The 21466-nt window shown below is 41.8% G+C and overlaps 1 protein-coding gene across 1 annotated transcript in view; it reads left to right on the forward strand.

The window, feature by feature from the left end:
* Positions 1-91: 91 nt before the first annotated feature.
* Positions 92-21466, forward strand: part of LOC141907127 (zinc transporter ZIP10-like) — a 28632-nt gene continuing 7257 nt past the window's right edge. The window contains exons 1-3 of the mRNA XM_074796698.1: positions 92-643; positions 11792-12056; positions 20473-20642. Of these exons, the coding sequence (XP_074652799.1) occupies positions 92-643; positions 11792-12056; positions 20473-20642 (987 nt within the window). The remainder of the gene's footprint in view (positions 644-11791; positions 12057-20472; positions 20643-21466) is intronic.

Below are 21466 nucleotides of genomic sequence, written 5' to 3' on the forward strand. Positions count from 1 at the left end.
CGGCGACGGCGAACAAGAGAAATTCCTCGAGTTGATTTTCGCGAAATACGGAAAGGACGGAAAAATAACGTTCGAAGGTTTCGAACATTTGATGGCGAGTTTAGGTTTGGGGAATATTAAAATAGCGCACGGAATCAACGAGCATTTTAAAAACGACGGACGTTTTACCGAGTTTCACGAGACTCATATTCACAAAGACGACGACGAGGAGAAAAAAGAGGAGTCGAATGATCACGTGGATCACGATCACGATCACGGCGATCATAAAGCGGAGAAAACAAGCGCCAAAAATCTGATAAACGGTGAAAATAATATCGGTGAAAATCGACGTGATATCGATAAACTGCGACACGTGGATTTAAAACAACAACAGCAGCGCGTTAGACGTAGTTCTAGACGCAACAATTCAGTTACCGTGGCAACAATATCGTCGCCATCGGTTACGACTCATTCCGCGACGTCGTCAACGGTTACGACTCCTCAATCTGTGACGTCATCGCGAGGATTTAATAATAAAACTTCAACAATCGTCGAAACTTCAACAATGCGAACTATCCGATCTGTTACCGATAGCGACCGTCACGTAACGTTAGCGACGGAACCGTTAGAACCGGTACAAGTGAATCAGATAGATATCAATCAGGTCAGTAATAACTCAGGGGGGGATGGAGGGCTTAGTGGGGTGTAGGGGGGTAAGAGGGGGGAGAGATGGGATGAAACAGGGGGGCCAGGGATGAATAATAAACACAGTTCATTGTCAACTCTCCAAAGCGCTGAGACGTGTTTTACTTATAAATGCAAAACGTGCTATTAACGAAGAACTAACAAAGTGATGGATTTTGACTTGTGGTCTAAAAAGTCTTAAGACTTGTGGTATCCCAAATTATTTTTTGACAAATGCGTTTTATGCCAATATTAGTAATACTGTCTGAATGAACAAAATGTGATGGATGAAGGATTGAGGTTTTTAATGGTAAGCGTCACCAACAAGAAATGTGTTTATATTTTCCTCAGTCAGTGTTCTACCGGTGTGAACCGGTGAACTAGTGTTACAGATTATTTATACCTAGTGTTACAGATTATTTATACCGCGCCTTGGACATCATAAATTTAATCATTTAAATCGTAATCACTTATTTCTGTGATCTGTCTGTCAGTATTCTGTGATCACTTATTTCTGTGATCTGTCCATCAGTATTATATGAATGTAATCAGTGTGGATCAGATTGTTGAGTCACGTGTTATCGCTTGACTCCTGGGAGTCATAATTAATTCACCCTTAATCGCTAGACATTTAACTATGTATAATACATCGTAATACATTGTAATACAGTGTAATACATTGTAATACAATGTTTGTAATACAATGTTTGTGATACATTGTAATACAATGTTTGTGATACATTGTAATACAATGTTTGTGATACATTGTAATACAATGTTTGTAATACATTGTAACGATATTGGTAGAATTTGTGTTCGTAAATTTAGATGAAAATATCTGTGACAATCTGACAATCATCAGGGGAAATTCAAACTGTTCAGACATCAGTAATCAGACACTATCAACCCCCCTTTTCCCCCTCCTCCCTCCCCTCTCCCCAGCAGGATGAATGACAGATATTTTACCCATTGATTGATTCCAAATGAACATTGAATTTGATTCTGGACACCTCTCACTTAGTTGCACTCTCCTCCACTCTGACATCCTTCCTCCCTTCACAATAGTCTAGAATTATTTTTATTAATTCTCAATCTAGGATTAACAGTAATGAGTATGGATACTATATTGTGTTGTGTTAAAGCCTTGTCGAGGATTATCACTGATTTGTCAGTGGCATCTGTTTTGCCTGCAGTATTTCACACACTCAAATCTCATCTCTCTTCCATATTCATATTGTATTCATACAACATACTTATAATATTGATCGGAGGATTCAGAATTCAGAAATTGGCCCACAGGGACTTAGCTAGGGTACTTCCGGGCCCACATGGACTTAGCTAGGGTACTTCAGGGCCCACAGAGACTAAGCTAGGGTACTTCAGGGCCCACAGGGACTTACCTAGGGTACTTCAGGGCCCACAGGGACTTACCTGCAAGGTACTCTGAGGGCCCACAGGGACTTACCTGCAGGGTACTCTGAGGGCTCACAGGGACTTACCTGCAGGGTACTCTAAGGGCTCACAGGGACTTACCTGCAGGGTACTCTGAGGGCTCACAGGGACTTACCTGGAGTACTCCTGGACTCATAGGAACTCTTTCAGGTACAGTCTGACTCACAAGGGTTCCTCAAATCTAATTTATTTAATTCCATAAAAATGGATAGATCTAAAGTGATTAGAATTGTAGTCGGCAGTGAATCTAATAAAGAGGGAGTGGGGGGAGGGGAGTGGGGGGGGTTCTGTTAGCTCATAGGCTTCCTCAAATAAAACACCTCTAATCAAATCAATCTGCAATGAAATTTTCAAGTCTCACAAATTATCACACGTCTTAACATCGCAATGAAACAATCATCGCTGGTTGCCGTCGACGATTAGCCGTGAGGATTGTTGGATTGATTGTTACCGTGTGATGTGTCGTCTGTTTGTCGTCGTCGTCGCCGCCGGCAACAGCTCTCTTCACATTCTATATTCATTGATTTATTACCGGCAAAAAAATCTGTCTGCACCAAAATATACTGTCTGTTTCATTTAGACAGATCAATGGACAGTGGACAGAACGTACTGTGTGGTGTTGGTGGACAGTAGACCGCAAAGTTGGACAGTCAGTAGACAGCTCGTTTAGACAAAATCTGAAGACAGCACGGATAGGCTATAGTTGGACCAAAGTAGACAGTATGGTTGGACAGAATGAAGTAGACAGCATGATTGGAGGATAGACAGTACTGCTGGACAGAATGAAATAGACAGCATGTTTGGACAGAATAAAGTAGACAGCATGGTTGGACAGTAGACAGCATGGTTGGACAGTAGACAGCCTGGTTGGACAGTCAGAAGACAGTATGTTTGGACAGAATGAAGTAGAAGTTGGACAGTCAGTAGACAGCATGTTTGGACAGTAGACAGTACCGTTGGACAGAATGAGGTAGACAGAACCGTTGGACAGAATAAAGTCGACAGATCGTCATGTTGTCGTTCTATTGATTCTCAGATCACACAAAACACTGAATATCAAACATCTCGAGACAAGGAGAAAAGTTTGTGACAAAAGTTCACTGAAAGTTCTTATCGATTTCAGATAACCTTACTCAGCTGAACCTCCCCTCCCCGGGGGGTCTTACTCAGCCTCAGCCGGTATCACCCATTGGGAGGTTTATTCAGCTTATTTCCCGACGGGGGGGGGGGGGGGGGATGAGTTGTCTAGCTCTCTTCAGTCAGGTTTCACGTATGAAGATGAACAAAATTAATAAACAACTTTCTGTGGAATTGGGTGCTGTACATTTCCTCATCAACTCCTCTCCCTCACTCCCCACCCTCCCTCCCTCCTCCCTCTCTCCCCTTTCCTCTCTTCCCCTGTGTCGGATATGTCTTTGTTTGCAGGTGACAATTATTTCAGATATTTTCACACAATGGATATTTGATAGTAAACTGTCCCTAGCGGTCTCTCTCTCCCCCTCTCCTCTCTCCTCTCCTATCTCCTCTCCCTCTCCTCTCTCCCTCTCTCCTCCTCACTCAGCCTTTCCCTCATTGTTTAATTGGCATGTATATATAGGCTTTCTAGGGAAAATCTTTATGATTACAAAGTTTTTTGAAACTATTTTATTGAAACTGATTTTCAGGATTCTTTTTAAATGAATAAAACATTTTCTGTTTTTATTTCCGGTTTGAGGAATTTTTGAAATAGACAGAAATCAGAATCCGGAATATATCAACTGAAATCTCATTTACATAAATTCTTCCATAAAATTGTTTCAAAATTCTTCGTATAGAAGTAAATGAAAGCTGTGTAATATGAGATCATTTGGATCACAGTAAGTGGATCCAGTTCCACAGTTCCAGACTCATCACTCCAGTCCCACAATCCAGGGGCCGGTTGCTCAAAAGTTGGTTAAAGATTACCAGCAGATAAATACCATAGTAACAATGAACTTTTAATTGTCACTATGTCAACTATCCACTGGATAACTCTAAACAACTTTTGAGCAACTGGCCCCAGGACTCCAGTTTCACAGTTCTGTATCCAGTTCCACAAATCAGCACTCAGTTCCACAGTTCAGGACTCCAGTTCCACAGTGGATACAGTTACTGTTATAACGATCAATAATTCATTCAAATTGTCATCAAGATCGTCATCGGTTACATAACAATGATAGCGGTTTACTCATCCATCCAATCATTACTAATGAATAATTCTATTATTGACCACTATTACTACTGCTACTGACCACTACTGGTCATTATTGACCACTATTGACCACTATTGATTTCCTGGTTTCAAATTGTTTCATTGAGATCTGATATCTTAATTTAGGTTTTATTTAAACCCATTTCCTCTTTCTCCCTCTTCTCTCATTTATCTTCACTTCATTCTTTCTCTCATCCTCTCTCATCCTCTCTCATTCTCTCTCTCATTCTCTCATCCTCGCTCATTCTCTCATCCTCTCTTTCATTATCTTTCTATCTCAGTTGATGATGTTTTATGACTGCAATGCTGAAAGGTCTATGATACTGTTAGAAGTTTTTATGGTTCTCACTAAGACTGTCCTCGCAGATTTTATAGGCTGAACTCAGTGATAGCGCTGACAGAAAGATATATACTGAAATACATTACTATCATGATACACAGTGTGGTCCATAGCAAGACAAATACATGAAATACTTCCTTGATATCATAATTAATTTTCACGTGACATTTTAATTGTGTCATCCTGGAAGAACTGTATACAAAGTAACGTTAAATAAGGTTGATACAAAGTATTGAAGAATTAAGTCGATACAAAGTATTGAGGAATTAAGTTGATACAAAGTATTGAAGAATTAAGTTGATACAAAGTATTGAAGAATTAAGTTGATACAAAGTATTGAAGAATTAAGTTGATACAAAGTATTGAAGAATTAAGTTGATACAAAGTATTGAAGAATTAAGTTGATACAAAGTATTGAAGAATTAAGTTGATACAAAGTATTGAAGAATTAAGTTGATACAAAGTATTGAAGAATTAAGTTGATACAAAGTATTGAAGAATTAAGTTGATACAAAGTATTGAAGAATTAAGTTGATACAAAGTATTGAGGAATTAAGTTGATACAAAGTATTGAAGAATTAAGTTGATACAAAGTATTGAAGAATTAAGTTGATACAAAGTATGAAAATAGATACCGAAGTATGAATAATAAGATTAATGGTGACGAATAATGATTTATTAGTAATAAATTGTAGTAATGCTGATTGTGATGATGAAGTTTATAGTGATTGATATCGGATGAAGATTTTATCAGTTTCCTAAACATCTATATATCTCAATTAATATAATGACTCTGTTCATACTGGACTACAGCTATAGACTTCACTACCCCAGAAATATTCTCAAAATAATTATTTCACATTCAATAGCTAGCATTTTTAGGTTTAATCCCAGTGATTAAAAGTCTATCTATTGTGTTAGTTAGAATGTGTGAGTTATGTTTGGCACCCGTATGTTCAGTACTCACTGGTCACACACTAATCGTCACAGGGTATGTTTGTATAAATGTGAAGTGGTCACAGTGAAGTGCTGTGAGAATGTCACATGTTGGTCTTCATTTTATCAATAAAATGATGGCTTGAATTCTGGCTTTATATGATTCAGCTCTATGGATCAAGAATGGGTTTTCTCTGGGCTCTCCAGCCCCGACAATTGATAGTTTGAATCCTGACAGCGACAGAGTTTCTTTCTGTAGTTCTTCTCCGAGCTCTCCACCCCCGACAATTGATAGTTTGAATCCTGACAGTGACAGATTTTCTTTCTGTAGTTCTTCTCCGAGCTCTCCACCCCCGACAATTGATAGTTTGAATCCTGACAGTGACAGAGTTTCTTTCTGTAGTTCTTCTCTGAGCTCTCCACCCCTGACAATTGATAGTTTGAATCCTGACAGTGACAGAGTTTCTTTCTGTAGTTCTTCTCTGAGCTCTCCACCCCTGACAATTGATAGTTTGAATCCTGACAGTGACAGAGTTTCTCTCTGTAGTTCTTCTCTGAGCTCTCCACCCCCGACAATTGATAGTTTGAATCCTGACAGTGACAGAATTTCTTTCTGTAGTTCTTCTCTGAGCTCTCCAGCCCCGACAATTGATAGTTTGAATCCTGACAGTGACAGATTTTCTTTCTGTAGTTCTTCTCCGAGCTCTCCACCCCCGACAATTGATAGTTTGAATCCTGACAGTGACAGAGTTTCTATCTGTAGTTCTTCTCCGAGCTCTCCACACCCGACAATTGATAGTTTGAATCCTGACAGTGACAGAGTTTCTTTCTGTAGTTCTTCTCTGAGCTCTCCACCCCCGACAATTGATAGTTTGAATCCTGACAGTGACAGAGTTTCTTTCTGTAGTTCTCTGAGCTCTCCAGCCCCGACAATTGATAGTTTGAATCCTGACAGTGACAGAGTTTCTTTCTGTAGTTCTTCTCTGAGCTCTCCAGCCCCGACAGTTGATAGTTTGAATCCTGACAGTGACAGAGTTTCTATCTGTAGTTCTTCTCTGAGCTCTCGACCCCCGACAATTGATAGTTTGAATCCTGACAGTGACAGAGTTTCTTTCTGTAGTTCTTCTCTGAGCTCTCGACCCCTGACAATTGATAGTTTGAATCCTGACAGTGACAGAGTTTCTTTCTGTAGTTCTTCTCTGAGCTCTCCACCCCCGACAATTGATAGTTTGAATCCTGACAGTGACAGATTTTCTTTCTGTAGTTCTTCTCTGAGCTCTCCACACCCGACAATTGATAGTTTGAATCCTGACAGTGACAGAGTTTCTTTCTGTAGTTCTTCTCTGAGCTCTCCACCCCCGACAATTGATAGTTTGAATGCTGACAGTAACAGAGTTTCTTTCTGTAGTTCTTCTCTGAGCTCTCCACCCCTGACAATTGACATTTTGAATCCTGACAGTGACAGAGTTTCTTTCTGTAGTTCTTCTCTGAGCTCTCCACCCCCGACAATTGATAGTTTGAATCCTGACAGTGACAGAGTTTCTTTCTGTAGTTCTTCTCTGAGCTCTCCACCCCTGACAATTGATAGTTTGAATCCTGACAGTGACAGAGTTTCTATCTGTAGTTCTTCTCTGAGCTCTCCACCCCCGACAATTGATAGTTTGAATGCTGACAGTAACAGAGTTTCTTTCTGTAGTTCTTCTCTGAGCTCTCCAGCCCCGACAGTTGATAGTTTGAATCCTGACAGTGACAGAGTTTCTTTCTGTAGTTCTTCTCTGAGCTCTCCACCCCCGACAATTGATAGTTTGAATCCTGACAGTGACAGAGTTTCTTTCTGTGGTTCTTCTCTGAGCCCTTCCCCCCAAACAATCTAGTTTGAATCCTGACAGTGACAGATTCGACAGTGAGGGGATGCTGATTTATATCAATGACAGTTTGATGATGATTTGGTATCAATGTAAATTTAGATTGATAGTCACTTGCCAGTGTTAGTTTCACCAGCAGGTAATAATTGATGCATGAATTAACTGTGATGTTCTTGTTATCGAGATCTCGTTTCATCTATTTTTTTGATATATGAATCTCAGATATTTATTACTATAACGTTGTGAAATCACAGTTTTCACATTTCACTTCCTGTATATTTAGAGTTCATTGATTCATTCATTAATCCTAATCCTAATCCAACCGTGCTGTTAATCCTCATTAACGAGGATTATTTGTGTAGTTATTACCATTTGTTATGAATGATGATTTAACATCTCTCCCTCTCTCTCTCCCTCCTCTCTCTCTCCCCTCTCTCCTCTCTCCCCTCTCTCCCCCTCTCTCTCCCCTCTCCCCTCTCCCTCTCTCCCTCTCTGTAAGCTGGGTGTGGTGTTCCGTGCTGCTACTGTTAGAGAAATATTAAAGATATTAAATTTCACACATATCTTAATACGTTTCATCGTCGAGAAACGTATTGATAAGATGAAATGAGATGGAGGTGAGATAGGAGAGGAGGAGAGATAGGAGGAGAGGAGGTGAGATAGGAGAGGAGAAGGAGAGATAGGAGGAGAGGTGAGATAGGAGAGGAGAAGGAGAGGAGAGATAGGAGAGGAGAGGAGAAGAGATAGGAGGAGAGTAGGAGAGATAGGAGGAGAGGAGGAGGAGAGATAGGAGGTGAGATAGGAGAGGAGAGATAGGAGAGAATATATATAATTTTATTCGGACCACAATTGTTTTCTGTAATCAGGAAAGTAATTGACTAATAAATCTAATGTGTTACACATATATTATATACGGACTCCAACTGAATTAAACCGGGCCCTTTATGATTACTGACTGATTGAACAATTAGTTTGACCCCGATTTCCCAGTTGTATGACAAGTGTAAATTAGGCAGAGACCGTTGTCGTCGAGACTAACTGGCCGTTCTATTACCGGTTGCCTCGGTTACGTAGCTCGGAGCGAGTGCCTCTTTTCGGGTGTAACTGTGGCTCACATCGATTTCGCTGTTGAGAAAAAAAAATATAGTTATAACCGATATTTTAAACGGTAGAAATATAAAACCAAACCGATAATATTACAGCTCGTCGTGATTGAGTATACAGTATGTGTATATAGGGGGGAGGGGGAGAGGGGAGGGAGAGGGGGGTTACAACGCAACGTGAATCTAACACTTCATATGAAAATATGTGAAGCGCATTTTGACCTATTATAATATCGTGTATATATTCTGAGACTGGTATATATATATATATATATATATATATATATATATATATATATATATATATATATATATATATATATATATATATACATATACATATATATATATGTGAGTATTGTCAATATTCAGACTGTATTATCTTATATTCATTCAATGCATATTTGTCTCGGTATTCGGTTAAAAACCGGTAGGTTTGAATTTTCAAACGGCTATTATACGAAGAGCCTATAGTGTAACAGCGTGTTGTCTGGTTCCCACGCACACCGCGAGGTCTAATTCTATACTCGATGATGATTTTTAAATTTGAAACGCAATCTTTGAAGATTTCATTGAAATAACTGACTGCATTTTAGGAGTCAGTGATTAAATTGTCGATATAGTTCAGTCTGTTATGACGAGACACTTGTGCTGCTGCTGCTGTTGCTGCTGCCGCTGCTGCTAATAATGAGTTTGATTAATTACTGACTGTAGAATTCACTAATTAATGAATCATTTATGAATTCACTGATTTTATCGTCACGCGAACAACTTTTACTATAGTAATGAAACCTGACACTCAGTTATAGTCCTCCGCCTCTCCCCCCTGACAAATGTGGGGATTCAATTTAATTGAAAACCACTTTTTCCACCACTACTTCTTCTCTCCCCCTGTGTCTCCTTTCCCCTCTCTACCCCCCTGACAATTGTGGGATTCCACTTTACTGCATGCCACCTCTTTCTCTCCCCCTCCACTGCCTCTTCCCCTCTCTCTCTCTCTCTCTCTCTCTCTCTCTCTCTCTCTCTCTCTCTCTCTCTCTCTCTCTCTCTCTCTCCCTCTCTCCCTCTCTCTCTCTCTCTCTCTCTCTCTCTCTCTCTCTCTCTCTCTCTCCCTCTCCCTCTCCCTCTCCCTCTCCCTCTCCCTCTCCCTCTCCCTCTCCCTCTCCCTCTCCCTCTCCCTTTCCCTCTCCCTCTCCCTCTCCCTCTCAATCTAGTTAATTTAATTATTCAGATGAATGTATGAAATAATTACACTTTCACTACGACAGACAACGCGAGGCACAGTCTCTCCCACTCTCTCCCACTCTCTCCCACTCTCTCCCACTCTCTCCCACACTCTCACAGTCAGTCAGTTTATCTACGAGTGATTGATATATTGTGAGATTAATATCTTTTGTGGTTTCAGATCTAATATTTGCAGCAGTTAATAAAAGAGAGAAAGACAGATAAAGGGAGATAGAGAGATAGAGAGGGGAAACATAGATAGACTGATAGATAGATATAAGACAGAGGAGGAGGAGGAAGTTATTTTATATCTGAATTGATTGATAAACTGAAATTGATCAAGCCACCAGAGTGAGACAGAGAGAGTGACATTGGAAGAGAGAGTTAGAGGATGAGGCAGGGGTGGAGAGTTAGAGAGGAGAGGAGAGGAGAGGAGAGGAGAGGAGAGGAGAGGAGAGGAGAGGAGAGGGAGAGTGAGGAGAGGAGAGGGAGGAGGAGAGTGAGGAGGAGAGTGAGGAAAGGAGAGGAGAGAAGACAATGGAGAGGAGAGGGAGAGTGAGGAGAGGAGAGAGAGAGAGGAGACAAGGGAGAGATAGAGTAGTATGCCTAGAAGAGTAGAAGTTTCAGCTATTTTCCTGCAGCCATCACAGAAATTATTATCTAGTTCTTATAGCAGTGAAAAGTGTAACCTGCACAAACCAGGCAATTATAAAAACTACTAATGTTACATAACGAGACCAGATTGATAATAAACGTGTTAGACATATTGAAAACAGATCATCAAATATCATCTAAATATACTCTTCAGTTTTACACACGGCAAACAAACATCCTGACTTCAGAATTCCTGTAAAAACCACCACCTAACAGTAATGTGAATATCTAAGCCTATGAGAGTACTTAGTTCACCCCCTCTCACTCTCACTCTCACCCTCTCTCTCAAACTCTCTCTGAGATTGATAACTCAATTTACAGCAGCAGTTCTGTTACAAGTAACACGTATAACATGTAGCTGTTAATCATATTACTGATCTCACTCTCCCTCTCCCTCATACCCTCAATATCTACATCTGATTTACTCATTTCTCACTTGCCTTTGATCTTTTGTATAAAATGTTCTAGAATCTGGTGAGAACAAGGCTGTCGAAATATCGTACTGCGCCTCCCCTCCCCCCCCGACCCGGCCCCAGCCAGTATCGGGGTAGTTTGATAGTAGTGAGTTTGATTTATTGATCATTATTGTGATTGAGACGAGAAGGAGATTGTTGTTTGAGATTTGATTTGTTCATCCTCAATTTATCATTATTTAATTATGTCTGATGCACAAGCAGCTGCAGCTGCATCAGCTCCAGCATCATCTGTATCAGCTCCAGCATCAAACCCATCATCAATAGCAGTGAGCTGACTGACTGACTAGACTGACTGACTTGTAGTTCCATGCCATACTGAAAGCTGTGGATACACCACCTGCCCCTCACCTGCCCCTCACCTGCCCCTCACCACCTTTGTTTATTGATGATTGAAATGTCAAATAAGACACTTGTAATTACATCATAACGAGGTTTACTGTTAACGAGGCTAATAAACAGTGTACAGCTGCTGCTGCTGCTGCTGCTGCGGCTGCTGTGGCTGCATGTACTCTTAGATATCAGTACAAAATTTACTATGAATCAATATAAAAATTATTTATTGGAATGTGACAAATTACTGAAATTGGAACAAATTTGATGTTCTTGTGGTGTAAATGTCAGAAGTGAAAGATGGATTGATGGATTTTTAGAGACAGTTTTAAACCAGTGGTAGCAGGTCTCATCACGGTTCATGGTGGCCACAGTCTATTGGTCTCCTTTCCCTTAATTGGGGCAAAAAGAAACGTCAAACCCGCTAATAAGGCCCTGAGTGGAGCTCGGAGGGTTGATGGAAAATTGATTGATTTGATTGATTGATTGATTGATATTTATTGTATTCGTTATTTCAGTGTTTAACAGTGACACAGATATTGAACACGTATAAACTACACGAGATTGATGGCATCAATGAAAGTGCATTCCTGAAACTATGTCCAGCGATAGTCTATCAATTAGATTTACACGCCTGCCCGAAATCACACGGGTGTCAACTCAGTCGTACAGCGCCACCTTACGATCATATATTACACGATCACGGCGATCACGGTGATCACGATTACGTTAATAAAACAGCTGTTGAGAACGGTTGGAATATATTGAACATTCCGTTAGCAGGTAAGACATTCACACAGATAAAGAATGAATCCGTTAAACATCAGGACACTTCAGGGTTCAGAGTCCTACAGAGTTCCTAGTACCATAGAGTCCTACAGGAGTCCTAGTACCATAGAGTCCTACGAGAGTCCTAGTACCATAGAGTCCTACGAGAGTCCTAGTACCATAGAGTCCTACAGGAGTCCTAGTACCATAGAGTCCTACGAGAGTCCTAGTACCATAGAGTCCTACGGGAGTCCTAGAATGGTGGAGTCCTGCAGAATAGTATCATGGAGTTTATGATACCGTGATACTCGTAATACCGCGCTATAAAAAAGAACTGCTTCCATCAGATTACTATATTTCATCTGTTTGTGAAGATTTGTCTCTCAGTTAAAGATTTGTGTGTTTTTGCACAAAGCTCTCAATCGGGTTCGGATTAACTGAAACATGAATCTTCGTGAAAACTGTCTCTTCTCTCTCTCTCTTGTCTATTCTTTCTTCCGCGGTCTCAAGGACACAACGTACTGCACAGACACTGTGAGACATTGGTTTGATTTACAACCTGCAGAGAAACTATTATTTCACATATATCTCCATATAAAACAACCATACAACAAAATAGGTCTGATACTGAGGGTCTGATACTGAGGGTCTGATACTGAGGGTCTGATAGCAGGGCTATGATAGCAGGGCACTGATACCGAGGGTCTGATAGCAGGGCACTGATACTGAGGGTCTGATACTGAGGGTCTGATACTGAGGGTCTGATAGCAGGGCACTGATACTGAGGGTCTGATACTGGGGCACTGGTACTGAGGATCTGATACTGAGGGTCTGATACCACCAAGGAATTGATACCAGGGCACTGCTGAGGCACTGATACCAAGGCTCTGATACCGAGGGTCTGATACCAGGGCACTGCTGAGGCACTGATACCAAGGCTCTGATACTGGTTGTCTGATACCAGGGCACTGCTGAGGCACTGATACCAAGGCTCTGATACTGGTTGTACCGAGGGTTGTGGATTCTTAAATAATCTATGGATGGTCGAAATGGAATGAATGAATTGAAAGTGTACATTTCTCTGTACAGTTCCCCAACCCATCCACCCTCGAACAGTCTCAACAAGTAATCTACTGCACTCACTTCCCAGGGGTTGCACTCATCTCTTTGTTTTCTTAAATGTTAATCAATTGTCTGTAACAATATGCACTCGATACAGAAACAGTAAGCGCTCCGTTGATCACAGTGTTACACAGCAATCACAGTGTTACACAGCGATCACAGTGTTACACAGCGATCACAGTGTTACACAGCGATCACAGTGTTACACAGCGATCACAGTGTTACACAGCGATCACAGTGTTACACAGCGATCACAGTGTTACACAGCGATCACAGAGTTACACAGCGATCACAGTGTTACACAGCGATCACAGAGTTACACAGCGATCACAGTGATCACAGTGCGTTCATCATAGATATCAATTTTATAGTAGTGTAGCTTCCTCAATTACCAGGGCTAGTCTCTCATGGTTGATTTTATAAAACGACGTTTAAAATCAACGCGATGCTGGTGTTAATCGCTATTCGGGTAAAATTCTGAGAATTTTTGTCCCGCCGTTAAATTCTGAGAATTTTTGTCCCGCCGTTATCTCCATAGTAACTATACATTTCGTTGTTAATACGAGAAATTCTCAGAATTTTCAGAATTTATTCCAGTGTTCGATGTGTAGGGTAGAATTGTGCGAATCTTATTCCATAAGTGCTCCTGCATGGGTACTCCTTAACAGGTCCTCCTGCATGGGTCCTCCTTAACAGGTCCTCCTTCATGGGTCTCCTTAACAGGTCCTCCTTCATAGCTCCTCAACGGCTGGTCCTCCTAAAATGCTCCAGCTCCTTGTTGTATACTCTATTCTGTATCATATTTATCTTGAAAATTAATTTTTTAATTGCATTGAAAAAGTAAAAAAAAACTTCAGAGCAAGTTGAGATAAACCAATTAACGACAAACATGAATTTACTTTTTAACTAAGTTCTACCTATTGATGGATGGACCGACCGGGGCGGACCGACGTGAATATTCATTTGACCCGGCAGTCATAGTGCGGTCACCGTCGAGACTAAACCGAGAATTAATTTACGATGAATCAAGTGGATCTGTCAAGACACAATTGGTTACCACGGAAATATGCATGAAACTCGTCGCTCCCGTCGGCAACGGTTACCGTCGACGACGGTCGTCGGGTATTCATGGAAATTACGTCGAATTGTTGGCGGTGATTTCATCGAAATCAGCGACGATTTAGCGTCGAAAATACGAGACAATTACGCGTGATATCTGCGTAAATTGGTGCTGAGAACGGACTGTAACTGACTGTACCATCAAACACACGTACAATTCACGGCCGTATAAAATTAGGAGTGAATTGTGAGCAGGTGCTCGACGAACGTACTTATATATCATTCTTCCTCTTCGCTCTCCTCTCTCTCTTCCTCGTTTCGTATAAATTGCCGTGATTTTATTCGCTTTTTTTTCGTGGTCATCAATTCAGTTTTCTGACAATTTGCGGCGGCTCGAAGCGAATCCATAAATTCGATGACTTTCTTCGTTCTCGTTATTAGCTTCATCAATCGTTACAGAAATCTCGATTACGAGTAAAATACGACGAACGTCGTTTGCTTCTTCTTTTTCTCGGACGAAAGATTAATGGGAAAAGATGAAATTTCTATCGGCAAAATATGGAAAAATAAATGTGTGAAATTTTGAAAATCTTGTTTGCAGAAAATTATTTTCTTTCTGTTAAACATTTCGAGGCACTTATGCATATTTGCTTCTATCTTCAGAGCTGCTGCAAAGTGTTCCTAATATTCAGTATTAGTTAGTATTTTATAATGAGAGATACTGATTAGATTTATTTGATGCGTATTCAGAAATATGAAAGACATTAATACTGATGGTCTGACTGTTGATTACCGATTAATTGAACATTTTCTTTCATATTTCAATGAAATCTTACTGAAAAAAATTCAATTTGTTACTGATAGCAGTTTTTAGAGGTTGGCAGCTCTTGAAGTTCTCCTCTCCATTTAGGCCTTGAACTTGTGAGTGCGTCAATTCTAGAGACCACGACGGTGTCTTTGTTACATGTCATCACAGTGTCTAATAAACACTGTTTAATCATTGTCAAGTGATCTGAGTTTCTCTCTACATATAAATAATATTCATACATCACCGGATTCAGAAATATCCGCAGATTCTTACAGTCCGTTCTCAATGGATTAAAACGAGAAGATTGATGATGATAATGAATATTATTACCACCGAACGAACGACCGACCGAACGTTTAAAGATAAATGTTTTTGAAGGATGATGAGTTTCTGTCACTGACTCATACTGTTACAACTCAGTTTATATTATCTGTCCTGACTTGTAAATGAACCACCATTCTCCCCCTCTCCCTCTCCCCCCTGATACGGAATTGACCTAAACTATGAGATAAAGATTTGATGTATTAGTCAGTCTGATCACATGGTTGACCTTCATGCCCCTCCCCTTTCACTCACATTGTATTCTATTGTGGGTTAAATGTCCTCCCTCTCACCTCCTCTCACCCCTCACTCTATCCCCCTCACCTCTCACCCTCACCTCTCCCCCTCACCCTCACCTCCACCTCTCCCCTCACCTCTTCCCTCACCTCTCACCCTCTCCCCTCACCTCTCACCCTCTCCCCCTCACCTCCCCCTCACCACTCACCCTCTCACCACTCCCCCTCTCCCCCTCTCCCCTCACCTCTCCCCCTCACCACTCACCCTCACCTCTCCCATCACCTCTCACCCTCTCCCCCTCACCTCTCCCCTCACCTCTCCCCCTCACCACTCCCCCTCACCTCTCCCCTCACCTCTCCCATCACCTCTCCCCCTCTCCCCCTCACCTCTCCCCTCACCTCTCCCCCTCACCACTCCCCCTCACCTCTCCCCTCACCTCTCCCCTCACCTCTCCCATCACCTCTCACCACTCCCCCTCTCCCCTCTCCCCTCACCTCTCCCCCTCACCAATCCCCCTCACCTCTCCCCTCACCTCTCCCATCACCTCTCACCACTCCCCCTCTCCACCTCTCCCCTCACCTCTCCCCCTCACCACTCCCCCTCACCTCTCCCATCACCTCTCACCCTCTCCCCCTCACCTCTCCCCTCACCTCTCCCCCTCACCACTCCCCTCACCTCTCCCATCACCTCTCACCACTCCCCCTCTCCCCCTCTCCCCTCACCTCTCCCCCTCACCACTCACCCTCACCTCTCCCCTCACCTCTCCCATCACCTCTCCCCTCACCTCTCCCCCTCACCACTCACCCTCACCTCTCCCATCACCTCTCACCCTCTCCCCCTCACCTCTCCCCTCACCTCTCCCCTCACCTCACCCCCTCACCACTCCCCCTCACCTCTCCCCTCACCTCTCCCCTCACCTCTCCCCCTCACCACTCACCCTCACCTCTCCCCCTCTCACCCTCAATCTCTCAGAAACTGTTCACTATTCAAGATCTACTGCATTTTTTGTTCTCTCCTCGGACTCTGCTATATACCGTGATTTAGTGTTTTCTATCATGGTAAATTGGTTACGATCAGCCGGCGGACTGTCCGTTGTGTAATTGTATCTGTTTCTGTGAGACACGAGAGACGCGTGTTGAATTAGCTCAATTCATTCCATCGTAAACTCTCTCCCTCCCTCCCCCTCCCCTCCCTCCCTCCCTCTCCCCTCCCTCCCGACAGCTACCTCCTACCCAGTCGGCCACTTCTCAGGAAAAGTTAAGGAATTTTCTTTTCTTTAAAAAGTCAAGGAATTTTATAAAAAAGGAAAAAATCAGAAAAGTCGAGGAAATTTGTTATGAATTTTAGATCATGTGTAAAATCAAACAGTTTCTGTCTATGTCTTACATATTTGACTGTGTTAATTCATCGGATTCTTAGCAGATCAAGTCAGGGAAAACAATAGGTGCATGTCAAGGAATAGTCTGGGGGAAAAGCTTGTCAATTAAATGAGGCCACTTCAAAAATAAAAAAAAGAATATCTGACAAGATCATTCATGGAGTGTTAGGAGACGGGGTCCAAAATTGGTCACTACTTCCTATCCATGTAATGCTTAAATTATCACGCACACGAGGCCCAGTAAACATGGGCACCGTTTATAAATCGTTTTCATTCATTGACTTTTTTGTCGCAGACTTTTACAAAAGTGATTTTATTTGTCAGTCACAGTTAGTGATACTGAGTCACAGTCCTTCAACACAAAAACACAGCAATTAGATTCGATTTTCCTCGTGGTCACCCCCTCATCCCTCTCGTCTCTTTCCTCGCTCCTTTCTGTTGCCGTTAGCGATGCTGAACAGCTGCTTGTTCTCTGTAGCTGCAGGGATGCTGTAAGGATGCTGACAAAACATCAATAGATTTCGCATAATTGGTTTTCTCTGGTGACAGCTTTTGATTGATGTTTGGAGAAAGTGGTCAAAAAGAGATGACCATCGGTCAGCGCTGAGAGACAAGGATGGCCATCGGTCAGTGTTGAGAGACAAGGATGACCATCGGTCATTGTTGAGAAAAGGATGGCCATCAAATTCACAAACATTCAAATGTTGTAGAATTTGTCGGCATAATTTTATAACTTTCATATTTACTACATCATTGCCCTCTCTCTTTCCGGCTCATCAGGCTCCCCACTCCTCAGCCTCCCCACTCCTCAGCCTCCCCACTCCCCTTCTCCCCTCTCAGCTCATCTCGTGAATGTTTTGTCACAGACAGTAATTTATCTGATCTCAAACGAGTGCAAAGGATTATCTTGGATTTATCTCAGTATTGAACACAAACCGGGATCCATTCTCATAAATCACATCCTCTACTCCGCTGCACCACCGCCGAGCACTAGCGCTGAGCACCACTGCTGAGCACAGCACCACCGCTGAGCACAGCACCACCGCCGAGCACTAGCGCTGAGCACCACCGCTGAGCACAGCACCACCACTGAGCACTAGCACCGAGCACCAGCACCGAGCACTAGCGCCGAGCACCACCGCCGAGTTATTGTCTCATTAGCATTTCTGTCCTAAACAAAGACCAACAATTGAAGAGTAGATTTTAGAACTTAGGCCGTTTTGATGAAGATAAGATATTTTTCTTCAAGGAAAAAATACGTGTGAAATTTTGTATGAATCTGATTTTCGTGATGATTTAAGATGCGATGTTTAGTTGTATAACTGTCGACTAGAGGCACAGGAACCCCCAACACCCCCTCCCCCCTATATCTAACCCTGTTCTTCTGTCTCACATTCATTCATATTTCCCCGTTAGATTTTCATAGAAAATTGTTTCTCACCTTCTGATAATAGAAGTGTATCATATGTAAACGTGTGATATACGTGTTATATGAAGAGGCTGATGGATAATTTATAGTGTGCTGATTTTACTCACTGCACTTTTACTGATAACTACTTGACAACAGTAATTAATAGACACTTATACTGACTAACTATAACATACTCCTCAGTGAGAGAGAGGCAGGGGGGAGAGAGAGGGGGAAGGGAGGGAGCGAGAGAGAGAGGGGAGGGAGGGAGGGGGGGTAGTAAACACAGTAATGGAAGAGGCAGTATCAGTTTCAGAATCTCACATATGTCTAGATTTTCTGTTGCCCTTCAGAAAAATAACGAAATATCAACTTAACTTGAACTCTATTAACCGACCAGCAATAAGCCCAAAGCCTTCCTAATCCATCAAACGACATAATATCTGAGCTAACTTGCGACAATAGTTAAAGATTATTAGGAGGTTTTTTGGAAAAGCCATTTGGTTTTTGACTTTTCTGAATTAAGATAGAAATAACTATGTACGATGTTGAGTGGGTAGGCTGTGGCTAGCTAGCGTCATTTGTCACAGATATTTTAGAAAGTTCTTTGATAAGTTGTTTGGTGAAATATATCATTGCGTATTGATTTAGTGAATATCAGCCTGCAGATACAATCGCAAACTCCTCTCTTATTCTAAACAGATACATTTTATTGGTTCCGCTTGTGAAGGAGATACCTGATAACTTTGTGTTGTAAGATGGTTTGATTCGTTGTTTAAGGGATTTTCTGGCTGACCAGTTTAACATTGTGCATATTAAATCAACTTCTCATTGTTGTTACAAATAAATTCTGAAATAGAAATTTATTTGAAGAACTTTCATTTGTTTACACAAGTCACCTGACCTAGTGTAAGGTCTGTGATTGGTCATTCTCAATGATTCTACCAGTCACATTACTTGGATTTTGGCAGACTACCCATTGGTCAACATGACCTAGGGTCAAGATTTCGATTGGTTTCCACTCCAGGGTTATGAATATGTATGTGACTGGTCACCTGACCTAGGGAAAGGGTTAGAAGTGGTGACTGGTGTCCAGGTCCCATGATCACATGACCTAGGGTTAGGGTTAGAAGTGGTGACTGGTATCCAGGTCACCTGATCTAGGGTAATGAATATGTATGAGACTGGTCACCTGACGTGGTGTAAGGGCTGTGATTGGCTGTGGGTTAGGGTTAGAGGTATCAGGCTCTGAATGACACAGACTTGTAAACACTGATCATACACAATACACTGAGACTGATTACAAATATATATAACTGAAAGTTGTTGAATATTAAATCAATTTCTAAAGTAGTTGAGGCATTCTCTGCTTAAACCACTTATTAACCCTTTAATTGTACACTCCCCTCCTCAATCTCTCCTCTCAACCTCACCCTATTCTCTACCTCTCTCAACCTCTCTCTACTCTATCTCACTCTCCACTCCCTCCCCTCCCCCTCTCTCAAATCCCTACTCGAACTGCAGCTTTATCGGTTAATACTTAATAACAGGTGCTAAAGCTAGCGAAACAATTGATAATTTTCACAATATTCGCCGCCACTCCTCCACCTACAAGATTTGATTAGTAACAGTTATTATTGTTGCAATTAAGATAGTTCAAACGCCCCCATATCTCGGTTGCTGACCCGTAGATATTATTATATGCAATTAAACATGTAGGAAATTACTGTGAATTATATCCGAAGAATTCCCAACTGTATTTCATAATTGAAGTCGAAATGTTTTACACCCTGGGACTTTCCGGACTCCCGAGACTCATTCGAAATGAATAGATTTATGGAGTCTTTATAGTAATTGAACGGGGAATAGTTATTCTAAAGTTGTTGATGTTGATGAATCGTTGTTATTATTATTCAGTTTTAAGACTGTAGAATTAGATCCGTAGCCTCAGCTTCGTAGAATATTGATGAAACGTTTCAATTACAAAAAAGTAATTTACAGAAATAGTTAACGTTGTATTGTATACAAACTGTAAAACATCACTGTCATATTATATATAAGTTTTAATTTATTTAATACATGATTTGATATTTTTCAGTATGGGGTTGGAGTTCGTTATCGGTACTAGTGATCAGTCTTGTCGGGTTGCTAGGCGTCGCTATTGTTCCCGTCATGCGAAAAGTTTTCTACAATCATCTCATACAGTTCTTGGTGGCGCTAGCGGTCGGCTCGTTAGCGGGTGACGCTATGTTACATCTTCTACCTCATGTAAGTATTCATTCGTGGAGCACCGTAACCTCCAAAATACAACTGTGGGGCACCATAACCTCCAAAATATAACTGTGGGGCACGGTAACCTCCAAAATACAACTGTGGGGCACCGTAACCTCCAAAATATAACTGTGGGGCACCGTAACCTCCAAAATACAACTGTGGGGCACCGTAACCTCCAAAATATAACTGTGGGGCACCATTACCTCCAAAATATAAATGTGGAGCACCATAACCTCCAAAATATAACTGTGGGGCACCGTAACCTCCAAAATATAACTGTGGGGCACCGTAACCTCCAAAATATAACTGTGGGGCACCGTAACCTCCAAAATATAACTGTGGGGCACCGTAACCTCCAAAATATAACTGTGGGGCACCGTAACCTCCAAAATATAACTGTGGGGCACCATTACCTCCAAAATATAAATGTGGAGCACCATAACCTCCAAAATATAACTGTGGGGCACCGTAACCTCCAAAATATAACTGTGGGGCACCGTAACCTCCAAAATATAACTGTGGGGCACCATTACCTCCAAAATATAAATGTGGAGCACCATAACCTCCAAAATATAACTGTGGGGCACCGTAACCTCCAAAATATAACTGTGGGGCACCGTAACCTCCAAAATATAACTGTGGGGCACCATTACCTCCAAAATATAAATGTGGAGCACCATAACCTCCAAAATATAACTGTGGGGCACCGTAACCTCCAAAATATAACTGTGGGGCACCGTAACCTCCAAAATATAACTGTGGGGCACCGTAACCTCCAAAATACATTTGTGGAGCACCATATCCACCAAAACACGACT

Source organism: Tubulanus polymorphus, chromosome 6 (genome assembly GCF_964204645.1).
Source record: "Tubulanus polymorphus chromosome 6, tnTubPoly1.2, whole genome shotgun sequence".
In the NCBI taxonomy this organism is placed as follows: Eukaryota; Metazoa; Nemertea; class Palaeonemertea; order Tubulaniformes; family Tubulanidae; genus Tubulanus; species Tubulanus polymorphus.